The following is a 13079-nucleotide window of genomic DNA, read 5'->3' as shown; positions in this document are numbered from 1 at the left end:
TTGGTCTTTGGAGGGCTAGCCACTTTTGATAGAAAAAACAAAATTTTCCCAATACCAGTACTGATAGCAAGATCATAATACACAACCTACACAGCCTAGCAGGGTAGCTTACATCTTTAGTACCAGCACTCATGAGGCAGAGAAAGGCAGGCAGATATCTGTGAGTTCAAAATCAGCCTAGTCTACATAGTGAGTTCCAGGATAGCTAGGACTACTACATAGTAAGACTCTGTATTAAAATAAAAGTTCATAATAATACTACTGATAAACTACTGTTGCAATTACACATTGTATATCTCTATTAAACATTTGTATGGCAATATAAAACTAAACTGATAAAATATTTGAATACTTCAATGAAGCTCCACTTTTGAAAATGACCTCAAAATCTTCAATGATAGGAAAATCAAGTGTGTATGTTTTCATTGGGGTTTCAAAAAATAGAATGACAGACAAAATTGAATAACAATGAAGGGTTGGACACATTGAAAAGAAATCTTTAAACAAATAAAGATACCAAATACGTTTTGTTTAGAGAACCGATCATCCTAAACAGAAATTGTTGCCATTGTTAATATTTGCCAATGTGCCTAGTATTTAGATACATCACTGTGTTGAGACAGATGGTAGAGAAACTTGTGAAGGACTTGAACTTCTACCTCTGAATAATGACATTTGAATAATAATTTTCTGACATTGGATAGGATATAAGAGCTAGAAGTAAGATTGTAAAAGGAACAAAAAGCTATGCCTACAGAAGCAGGATATTGAGCTGTATTAGAAGGAGACTGAGCTAGGGCACTACCTCTGAGGTCCTGGACTGACTCCGATGGAAGGATGAAAACACATGCTTCTGGAAGGTTCTATGATTGAATGCTGATAGGAAGGACAGAAGAAGCCATGTACAGAATCCTAGGGAAAACAGGTGTCTCTTTGAGGACCAAGTGTGAGCGTGGGTATTGGGTTTTCTTGGCTCAAATCCTAATTTCAGGGATCATCTTGAGCAAGTGCCTCAACACATGGGCATCATTTTTATCATCTAGAAAATGGAGACAAAAGAATCCATGTCATAAACTGCAGATGGAGCTCCTAAGTATTTAACCAATGTACACCTCCCTGCCCTTGCTTGTACTGGGAGCATAACTCTCAGCTTTGTATGCGTGAAGGGGTACAATAAGCTTGCTAATCTTCGCCACTTGCCTCTCTGAAAATAGCCTGGCTCTGCCCTGGAACTTTGCAAACAATTCCTTGTTTCACTGTCCCAGTTAGCTGAGACAGCAGTTGGCGGGAACTGATCTACCATTCAGCTGAAGCAGGACCTGCCTTCTGCCCTTCTCTCCCTGGATGGTGCTCACTGACAAGTGGCTGGGAAGCAGGGAAAGAAAAGAATGCTCTAGAGGTGACCTGTTGCTCTCATCTCTTCCTGCCTGTTCCATTTCTGTGGGAGAGAAGTATTTGCCCTCGGCGACGTGCTGTTTCCCACTGAGTCTTCTCTCTTCCTTTCTCTCATCCCTCTCCACCTCTACCTTTTCTCATAATGGCAGAATGACTTCTCCAGCCGTGAAGCCAAGCTGCGTAATATAACACGTCCAAGTGCAGGCAGATAGGTGTCCTTGTCCTATTTCGGGGGTAATTGTTGAAGTGATGTCCTCTGATTTCTCTGACTGCTCTGTGGTATCCTTTCTCTGTCACAGACACCATGGCTGGGGTCACAGTGGAGCAGGGCAAGGTGAAAGAGACGCCAGTGGTCACAGCCCTACTTGCATTTTTATCTTCAGTGTTACTCACTGGATGGTCTTTAGGGTACGTAGTTCCTGCAGAGTCCCTAGGCTCCCTCCCAGGCCTATTTTCATTCAATAAGACAAAAGCAATTCTTCTTTGTGGAGAAAAAGAAGTCTCTTTTGTGGACTGAACTCTCTCCACTCCTATTCAGTTTCCACTGAGCATGCCTAGGAATGTGAAGCAGAGGTCTCCAAAAGAGAGCCGGGAAGGCTTAGGGTCACGCCATTGCAGCCGCCTATCTTTGTGTCCCTAACCTGACTTTCTTCTTGGTCTGTGTTTGTGCTCCATACAGTACTCTGGGCTCTTCCTGGGATCCCTTCTGCAGTGTTCAATGTCCTCTTTAGACAACCCATTCATACTGGAGTCTAAAATATAAGGCTGCAATCAATTGAAATGTGACCCCACTCAAGGCTATTTTCCACTTTAAAAAAAACATCAGAGGTAAGATCCCCGTGGTAGCATGTCAGATGTTACCCAGAGAAAGGCTAGAGGGTACAAAGATGATTTTAAACTATGTCAAGGGGAGTCTTCTTTTGCTCATTTTACTACTTAGAAGTGAAGAGGGAAGACACTGGGTGAATCGAACTGAAATTATTCTTGTTCCTTAAGTCTAGTGCTGAAATATCTAGCACACTAACAGCCTTTGCCTCCTCCTCTGCTTTTCAGGGGAAATGCCCTGTGTCCTGATTTGTGATGAATTGCATGGGCTGCGTTAAGTTCTCAATGCTGCTCTACCTTTTTTTTTTTTTTTTTTTTTTTTTTTTTTTTCACTCCGGCCTGCTTTGTGCAACCCTAGAGAAAGGCTGGAAGCTCTTGTTATCTTATGTAATCACTCTGCAGTGATAAAGTTACAACCACAGAAATGGAGTCTTTTGGATGGCTCTCTTCACTGTCCTTTAATGTGTTTTAGAACTCAAATGACACGGTGTATAGGCTGTGTTCTCTGACATCTAGAATTTTACAGAAATCATGTTTCAGTTGATTTCAGTGGGAATTGGGGTAGCAAAAGGAACTACCATTCTCAAAGGCCCATAAGCATGTCTACAAGCAAGTTTCCAAGCTGTAAAGATGCCTGTTCTGGAAGATTCGAAAGTAGGTTTCAAGCAAGGCAATGAAGAGTAAGACAGGCATGGGTGGCTTGAGTGAGAAATGTCTTTTGCTCCTCTGCTGATAGAGCTACAGGAAGCTATAGACCTTGAGGGGGTGGAGCCTGGCTGGAGGAAGTAGGGCCTGTGGGGATGAGTCTAGAATTTGTAGTTGTGCCTTCAGGCCTGCTCTTTGTTTTCTGACTACAAATATGACTGAGCATTTCCCTTCATAAAGCACAAATCAACATAAACCCTTCCTGAAGTTGTGTTTGTCAGGGATTTTGTCACAGTAAGGAGCAGAGTAACCACAGCTGGTGTTGCCCCAAAAGAGGGAATGCAGCTCTTCTGCCTTAAGTAGGTTTAGTTTTCCACTGGTGGCTTATGAGCATGAAAATCTGAGTAGGAAACTTTTACCAGAATCAGTTTGTTTCACACTCTTTTTGTAAATAAAAAAGGGGGTTGAAATGTGACTCTTAGTTTGAATTCTTCAAGGAACACAGATTCTCCTTAGTTATTTATCCATCTAGTTGTTCATGCGGAAAACATTGCCTGAGTGCATTTGGTTGCTGCCACCATCCCAGTAGTGGAGAACTGATTGACGGTGCAGGGTGAGGCCAGCTGGGAGTTTCAGACTGGCATCCAGGCTGATGGTGGAGATGACAATTCGGATGAGAGGTTCTCAATCAGGTTTCTATTGCTGTGGTAAACAGATGGCATTTTTTTTTTTTTTTTTTTTTTTTTTTTAGATGTTTTCATTGCTTGGCCTTGTTACCTTTGAGCTGTACTAAGGAGTAACACTTGTGTTAGAGTAAGCTGATCACTTCATAGTAACCAGAAAGCAAAAGGAAAGAGACAGGAAGGGGCTCAGATCTCAGTCTTCTTCCATGCCACACTTGCAAGGACATGATTTGTTTTGTCTAGATCCAGACTCTTAAACGTTCCTCCAGCTCACATAGCATCACAGGCAGGTGACACCAACCTTTGGACATATCCCTTCTGGGTACCATTTAAAATCCAAACCATAACACTGGTAAAGTATTGATTTTGTTGGTAAATCTTCAAATTAATCTGAATTAATTAAAAATATATGGTAATATGCTAATTCAAGTGATAGGAGATGTCATTCTGTAAATGTTTCTCATGCTGGTTAATGAATAAAGCATTGTTGGCCAATAGGAAAGGAGATAGGAGAGACTAGGAGACAAGGAGGAAAGAGGAAGGAGATAGGAGGAGTCAAGATGGAGAGCCTGGAGAGAACAGAACTGCCATTCCTCCACTCTCGGTAAGACCACGTGGAAATACATAGAAATGGGTTAATAATTAAGACAGAACTAGCCGATAAGAAACTAGTAACAGGCCAACAGGATTATATCAAATACAGAGTCTCAGTGTGTTAATAGGGGCTGGTGCGGCGGCAAGACAAGACCAGAGGCGGCGGGCAGAAAAACCTATACTTGTTACATTCAAGGAATAGAATAATAATATTAGAGCTCATAAAAATCTAGGAATTCCTGTCATAAGAGGTCAAAGTTACAAAAGGGGTCTTATGATCAGGGAGAGAATAGAAAGTATATCTGTGGGCGTATATTTAGTATACAACCCAACTGAATGACTGACATCATAATCATCATCATCATCATCATCATCAATGTTCCTGGACTAAATAGCTGGATTTGTAAGAAGAGACAGACCCAAGTCTTGCTGTTATAGAAAACAGTGGGATGTGGAGCTCTTGGGAGACCATTTAATTCAGTCTTTTCATTACAGATAAGAAATCCAGTTCACAGAGGCTAAGCCATTTGCAGGAGGTACACCAAAGGAATCATAGAGGTCCTGAGTGTGGACCCAAGATGTTTCATTTCTAGGGCAGGGATATTTTTCTTACATGCAACAGCTTCCCTAGAAAGACTTGGAAATAAGTTAGTGGAATTTAGATGACTACTAAAAAGAGGGATTTTTTTAAAGTTCTTTCAGTCTATAATGGATATTTTAGAAAGCCAAATATCTGATTGATTATCAGATTAATTGACCACAAGAAGGTCTATGCCAACATTAGCAATTGCTCTTCACATACTCACCTTCCAAAAATAATTTTGGTTAAATCTGGCTCTGGGATACAAGTTATTTTAACATGTGATTTATATTGTTATTCCTTTTGTATTTATAACTGAGAAATAGAGTCAGTTTATTTAGGACTATTAAAATGAGACTTTGCAAAGGCTAAGAGTGGCTGGTTTGTGAGCAAAACCACTGCGTATTACTCACCAAGTGCCAGAAAAGTTTTAAAAAAGTATTAAAAACTAAATGAGCAGTCTCATAATTTTTAAGAAAAACCTTCTTTTTCTTATGTGCATTTGTGGTGTGCGTGTGCATACTCTCTCGTGTGTGCACTAGTCTGCTAGCTGGCTCTGAGGATTCCATCTCTGTCTTTGTAGAGATGGAACTAAAGATGGACTGCAAAGCTCATCTCTCTTCCCCGTGGGTTCTGGGGATCCTAACTCTAGTACCCATGCTTGCATGGCAAGCGCTTTAACCATTGAACCATTCTGCCTCCCAACAGACACATCTTGGAACAATAACTCATGTTCTTGTTATTGGAGGTCTTAATAAGTTGAATGGGATTTGAAAAGGTTCTCACTCTTCAACTCCAAATGAGTGAAGTAAGCAGCAGAAAGACAAAATATCGTAAAACCAATGAACTCATTTATTGCTTTTTAGATATTTATTTTAGGTAATGAGGAATTTTTTTTTTTTTTGCCTCTGAATTCTAACTGCCCCAGATAAAATAACCAACATATTTGCATATTTAGCTTTAATTTGCTTTACTCATAATTTGAGTTTTTTGATGCAAAATGGTTCATGAAAAGTTGCAATAAAAGTTCACTTGAAAATAATCAGTATTATTCAAAAAGGAAATCATATATATTAGAAATGAAAGGTTTTTATATACAATTACACATAATTGTCTTTAAAATTGTCAAAATTATTTTAAAAGGTTGAAGTTTATAGTTCATTAAATTGCTATTTTATTATTACATTTTTGACTAATCAATATATCCAAGTGTTTACTTAAATTACAAAAAAATATAATATAAAGCCATGAGACTGACCTTCGAAAGTAGCACAATACAATCTCCATAATAATGTTAGTGGCAACACTTTGTGGCTATTACCAGGCTATGACCTGTCTTCTGAGGACAGTTTTAAATGTTTCTTTTGTGACTACCTTCAAAAATGTATGAGCTTTACAACTTAGTTTCTTGACAAGATCTTTTGATCTGGCTTGCAATAGAATTCTAATTTAGTCACCCATACATAATACTAACCAGAATTTGAAATGCTGAAATTGTTTTTTATTAGATTTCATTTCATGAAGGTTTGACACCCATGAGAATATTCAAGCAAATGATAATTCAGTTTTTGATAATAATTCTGGAATTTGAAAAATTATAGTAATTATAATGTAGAATTTTTTACATGCCAATTTTTTAAAGGCTAAATTAGGGCTCTACAATTTAAAAAAAGTATAGGATAATGTTTTATAGGTCAAAAAATTCATATCAGAGACCATCTTGAAGAATTGTAACTGTTAGCTTTTAATTTGTACATGTGTTTTAGTATTATAAACACTCAATTCTCCTATGTTTCTCTACATGAGCCACTGTAGTAAAAATTGTACTTAGATGTTAGTTAGTTCATTATAAAAAATATTATTAACTAGCACCAGGATTACTTGAAAGTAATTGAAGCATTCATAGGAATGTAGAATACAGGTTAAGCTTCTAACTATACGGGAGAAAAAAAAAGTTCAGTAAACAATAGCAAGTGCATGTCTTACGGTCACAGCCAGATAAACCCCAGTCATAAAACATTTGCTGGGAAACTTAGAGAGGAAACCTAGACAGCTCATTTTACACTGAATTCCAAAGAAGCTGCAAAAGTTCTCACATGTGGCAGTCTAATATTACAAAGAAATTTACTCTGTGATACCTATGCTTAATTTATATAGGAGATCAATAAGATGACAGATGTATTAAAAACAATTGGATTAGAGTAACACTTGCATTAGGTACAAAACATACAGCAAAATGAAACATCTTGTTAAATATGATTGCAGGCTAATAATGTCTCAGAGGAACATGTTTTCACATTTATTTGTCTTATTATGTTTGATAGTTACATAAGTATATGAGTTTGTTACTACATGATGTTTCTAGAATGTTTGTATATATTACCTCTCTAGCCTTATGACGCTATCCATAAAAGTAATTTTAAAATCATTACTCCTAGAGTAAAAGAAAACAAGAAATCCCATACTTTTATGAGCAGTTATGCACAAAATTACTGTAGTATTTGAAGAAATATATGTTTTCTACTAAAGCAAAACTTATCTGTTCTTACACTGAGTGGTGTCAACACTTGTTATAAAATTAGATATGGAATCCTTGGCTTTTAGCTGGGAAATCATTATTTGTTAAGATCCATCAGTGAGCGTTTATTTATGAACATGGGTCCCATCTTGGCAGTCTTCTTGATTATAACAATTGGGAAGTGAACAGAACAGCAGTACTTCAGTAGTAAAGTATCCAACTATCTGGACCTGCCTGGGGTCTCAGTCATCAGTCGCGGCTCAGTTGCATGCTGACAGATGAGAAACAGCGTCCTACACTTGTACACAGTGGGCCAATGACAACATCCATCACACTCTTCCATATTGTCTGCACCGAAGGCAGGACCATCAGGCAGGTCTTCACAAAAGGCATTAGGATCCTGGGATGGGGGAAGATAAAAGTATCGTTAATGTTACCACTGACAATTAGTGTTATGGAGGGGACTGACACACGTACATGAACAAATACAATAGTGGCTTAACGTACTTTCATATGGTTCAACAGTTCAAAAGAAATAGATGGACAATGGCTAGAGTGATAAGAAGTGCAAGAGGTAAGCTGTTTAAAAAATAAACAGGCACAATGATGATAAATGTTAACATTCTTTCTGCTGGTTGAATGCTAGTGGAAACGATAAAACAAAAATAAACATAGCAGTTTATTTCTCTGCCAGATCTCTGCTTTTAAACATTAACCTGCTAGCACTTCCTGTTTCTCTGAGGATCTACTTCCTGCCTGCCTTTCCTGTGGCCTCTCTCTTTGCCCCTCCTCTTAGCCAGGCTGGGTGGGAGCCTCCTGGCTGTATTCTAATGTACTGGAACAAGCCTCTTCATTTTCAAATTTATCAAAAAGCATGGTAAACAGATACTTACATCTCTGTCTTTCCTTCTAGAATATATGCTGAGCTTCACTTTCCGTTAAGATTGGAATGGAAATGCATTTAGTTTTCTGTACAGCTTCACTTTGTCATCATCATTTATGTCATTAACTGCTTCATACTATTATTTTTCACAGACATTGCACTTGCCAATAAGGGCTGTGTGGTGTAGTTCACAAAAGAATATCCCCACACTTCTGTATATTTCTTCTCAAGATAGCTTACTATTCTTATATTGCCCAGAAAGACTCTTGTGTAATCTGAACGGTGTTTGCTGTGAGAATGAAAAGTATTGTGAATTTTGGCAACTGGGGAGGTCTTAGTAGAGTCTTTACTACTACCCAGGTAGAAGGTGGAGCGTGAAGTTGGCTTCCTTGGTTTGTTCTTAAAATGCGACTTAACTAAACAAGTTGCATTCAAACGAAAGGATCAGTAATGGTGTGTTCAATGGATGTATTTTTAGAACACTGAATTATTTATACTGACCATCTACATAGATTATATTTATGGTATGTTTTGTTGCAAGTTCTAAATATTGGAAACAATTGCATATGAAAATTAGTTAGGGGTGCTGTTGAAATAAATGGCTGACTATAAGTTGAGTGACAGCAACTATTCACTTCTTATTCCACAGGCTTCCCATTCAATGTCAGTTCCACACATTGCCACAAATTTAAAAGAGACTGGAAATCCTACAGAGCCAGTTATCGGGGCTAATAATTATTGCATGTCTCTGTGATGTCCACATGGTACTGTCAAATAATAAATAAAAATAGACAGACCCAGGTTAAAATCAAAATAAATAATGAAAAAAAACCCATAACTAAAATAACCTCAGATTAATAGAAGTCCGAAAGTTTGTTAATCAGATCCAATTCACTTTGAGTAAATTGTGCTCTCCACTCTTCTTTAGGCAAATCTTTTTCTGTCTTCATAACTCTTATATCTCTGGGCTCTAAAAGAGATTTAAATATTTTTGATTCAACAAAGTCCAGCTTCCTATGTTTGAAGATTTCAGCTCATTGGACATGATGAACACATTTTCTTCAAGTTATTCTCTCTTTGCGTCAGAGAACTCAACAATACTTGAATATAAAATTTGAGTTACATTCTCAACATTGTGAATCATTACTCTTCTAAAACTACGTAGTTGAGACTGATGATAAATGGCTCAACATAGTCAACCAAATGCTTCTTTGGTTGCAAACTCCATAACCTACAGACTCTGTATGCTGACAGTGGATAAGCAGCCTGAGACCAGGAGTTGTTGTTTGTTTCTATAACTATATTTATAGCAAATGGATGTCTATTTATTTGCATCATATTCTAGGAAAATAAGAGTATAGATGCCCCAGTCAGTTTTCTTTGGTTACAATGCATTTATTTATAGTGATCTTATTTGCCACATGGTGAGTGGATCTGACTGAGGATCAAACAGAATCATCTCACAAATCTCAAAGACCCGAATATTTGACTGAAGGCCCAATATAACTAGACATTTATATTTTAGTTTTTGTTATTTATTTGGGCAAAGAATCCAAAGTCTAGCTTTGGTGTATAGCTGTAGTTCCAGCTACTGGAGAGGCTAAAGCATGAGGATTCCTTGTGTTCAGGAGTTCAAGGCCAACCTGGGAAACATGATGAGCTGTGTGCTCACAACCAAACAAAACCTTTAATAAACCACCAACCAAATGTGCCCCATGCCCCAGACAGTAACCACAATCAAGTGATATTGTGACTTGGTTTAAAGTCTCTTTTTAAAGTTTTCTCAACTTTGACTAAACAATGAGCAATCCCTTGTTTAAAAAACAACTAAAAATAAATAAATAAATAAATAAAGAAACAAAACCTCAAGCTTGCTCACACAAGTCTAGTTTTCCATAAAGCATCCCATTGATCCAGCCTATCTGTCAGGCAGATGTAATCAATTAATGATAAAGCTATTTCATCACTGTGCAGAGTAACGGTGAAGCATGGAGTCACAGCTACCTGATGACAACTATGTGACAGTTAAATATTAATGTCCCACATGAATGCGATTTGAAAAACAAGCCGAAGTTAAATAATACATATCATGTGGCTAAAAAGAAAGGCGGGATGATGATTCACAGGTGGAAGCCAAACACAAAACTCCTCCCACCCTTGGGAGAGCAGGGTGGAAAGAAGCATCGTTTGGGCCATTGCCGTATTGTTAATATCTTTCCACCATTTGGCAAATGAAAAATTCCCCTTTTTCCAATTCTTCAACAAAAGGTGTGAGAAGACCTATAGTATCGTCAATAAATCTGTACTCTGTACTTCCAAAGAGCAGTGAAGCCAGCATATCACAATACGTGATGGAGCCTTTGCTTTTTTCGCATTTTTGAAAGGGGAAAAAGAACTGGCTTAGACGTGCCATTGGAGGCTTCAGTTAATTAGGAATGTCCGGTTGTGTGGATCTGCATTTACATAAAGGCAGAGGGTTTCTCTTTCTGGCAAACTTTTGGCACTTTGAACATGACCGCTTACGACCCCGAGTGATTAAATTGGTGTTCTTTGTTTATCCTTTGGCCAGCTAAATTTATGTTTATCTTTTACAAGACTTTTCTTTCAGATTTCTTTCCCTCATAAAGTAACCTCTGTTTCCCAATTTCTCCATTAGTGTTCAATGGTGCTTTCTCATCATTCAAATCTGTATCTAAATCCCCCTCCCAGGCAATAGGCAAGTTGAAGAAAATTTTGCATACTTGCCCAGCAAGACTTTGTGTGCAGAAGTAGCTAGCTAACAGTAGCTGCAGTTAGCTAGAGACTAATGGATGTGATGGATTTGATTGCTCCTAACAGTGAACAAGGAGAATATATAGGGGTGTGGCAATGCCATATAACATGAAGAATTATATGGTGGCATCTGTGGTTACATCTGTTACAGGGTCAGCTTGAGGAGTCAACCTGAGAACTATTGTGACACTGTGAATGATTCTTTGAATAAAGTGGTTAACCTTTAGTGTAAAAGAATTTATTGAAGGGATATATACTCTTTCCCTTAAGAAGAGTTTGAGTGCTTTAAGATGTTCTCTAAAATTTATTATGCATTTTGGATGCGCATAATATTACTCACAAACATCCCGCCAATGTTGGTTGGGTTTCTGTATTTCTTTTCCTTGTAACTAGATGCCATATTCACTTGTGATATTGAAGAGATAATGCAATGGCCTTATTTCATTGTTGCATTTCCTTGGGTTTTCTTTCATTCATCCATGTTAGGTGTGCAACACCATCACTGTAAACACTTCCCATCCCCTGCTTCCATTATTACCATTCACCAATAGCAAAGCTTGAATAGCCCTGGCCACAGCTCTCTTTACCAAAGCCTGCCATTCTTGTTTGGTCAGACTGTCAGTGGTGTTCTGCTCTGAGATCACACTTGTTTCTTGTTTTACCCAAGCACAGATGGTGACCGAATAAAAGGCAATGAAAGAAAGAAAAGACCTGCCCAGAACCACAGGCACAAGTCACAACAGAGCCTTGAGAGAGCAGCCTGTGGCAGGAAGCAGCCTTCCCGCCCCCCCCCCCGCCCCCCCACTCAGCTCAGCCTTCTGTATGGAAGGAAAAATCACACCCAGGAAAGAGGCTTTCCCTTCCTTCTGTTTAAACTCTCAGCTATTATTCTAAAGGACTATTATTCTAAAGAAAGCACACTGCCTGTCCCTTCAAACTTTCTCAGGTCTCGCTACTGCTTGGGAAGGAATGCAGACATTCTCTGCAAACTGGCCTGGGGGGGGGGGGGGGGGGGAAAGAAACATCTGTATGCTCCAGAAGGCAGATCCACCCCTTGTCCCCTCTCACCAGATGTGAAGACAGCTGAGGGTAGCAAACAGGATCCCTGTCACGAAGGCCAAGGGGATGGCCAGAAACACCGTCAGGAACTTGTAGATCACATATTTGCTGATTTCAAAGAGGGCATGGCTGCAGATCCACACTTTGTCAAAGGAGTGTGTAGTCTCAGGTTCTGCAATCAGATCCTCGAACCCTAGCTGCAGAGACAAGACACAGGGACCCAAGCTGTCACCCAATCTGTCTGGAGGGGCAGTGGGAGCAGAGGCACTATACGCAGGGAAGTGTGCAGGAAAGATGTGGCTAGAGTATCCCCAGCTTTTCTTAGGGTGATATTGGGCACACAGGAATTGGGACAAATATCCCTGGCTGTGCAGGGAGCCTGAGAGTTGTGTGTCCCGCCAACAGGGTGCCAATAGGACCATTGCTCACTTTTGGGGAGGAGTTGAAGGGGCAGAAGAGAGCCAGGGAACCACAGCAGCCACCAGCCTAGGTGACAGCCGGCCTGAAACTCACCTTCAGGTGCGAGTTGAGCCGATGAGGATCCCGGTCATGACTTGAGTCCACATACTTCTCAGGATCTGCGTATTCGACACCACTGTGATGGCTGTAGGCGTCCTCAGCCATGAAGAGCTGCACATCGGCCTTCTCGGTCTCCAGCCCCATCGTGGCTGGCACTGCGAGAGCTGCTCGGGTCGGTCGGTTCCGTTCCCGTGGCGCCCCGCCCCGCCCCGCTCGCCTCGCCTAGGTCGCGCTGCCCGGGCGGTGGCCGCTTCCCGCTGCCGGTTCCCGCTCCCGGCCTTGGCTGGCCGAGCCCCGCCCTGCCCCGCCGGGCCTGCAGGGTGGGAGGGCACCTCTCCAGTAGTTTGCCAGAGCCCGAAGGAGCCTCAGCGTGGGGTAGCGGCGGCCCGATGAGTCATCTCCAGGCTCGGTGGAGCTGGGCAAAAACCGGCCTCCTGGGACACTTAGCTAGCAGTTCAGACATGGGTGTTTAAAGGCAAGCATAATGGCCAGGGAGATGTGTGAACTGGAGGGAGGGATCAAGGCGCTTGGGGGTTAAGAATAGGAAAGTCTGCGTTCATCCCCTGGTTCGTTTAATGTCTTTGGCACCTGCTCCTCAGAGCTAAG

At 40.2% G+C, this 13079-nt stretch overlaps 1 protein-coding gene across 1 annotated transcript; it reads right to left on the bottom strand.

Moving 5' to 3' along the window:
• Positions 1-6442: 6442 nt before the first annotated feature.
• Cav2 (caveolin 2) lies at positions 6443-12680 on the bottom strand. The gene is made up of 3 exons (XM_051175714.1): positions 12468-12680; positions 11964-12151; positions 6443-7640 (listed from the first exon to the last, which is right to left on the bottom strand). The coding sequence occupies exons 1-3, from the start codon at positions 12615-12617 to the stop codon at positions 7490-7492; spliced, it is 489 nt and encodes a 162-aa protein (XP_051031671.1). The 5' UTR covers positions 12618-12680; the 3' UTR covers positions 6443-7489.
• Between the last annotated feature and the right edge of the window lie 399 nt (positions 12681-13079).

Source organism: Phodopus roborovskii, unplaced genomic scaffold (genome assembly GCF_943737965.1).
Source record: "Phodopus roborovskii unplaced genomic scaffold, PHOROB, whole genome shotgun sequence".
In the NCBI taxonomy this organism is placed as follows: Eukaryota; Metazoa; Chordata; class Mammalia; order Rodentia; family Cricetidae; genus Phodopus; species Phodopus roborovskii.
Note: the sequence above shows the minus strand (reverse complement) of the source record. Positions and strands in the feature narration are given on the sequence as shown.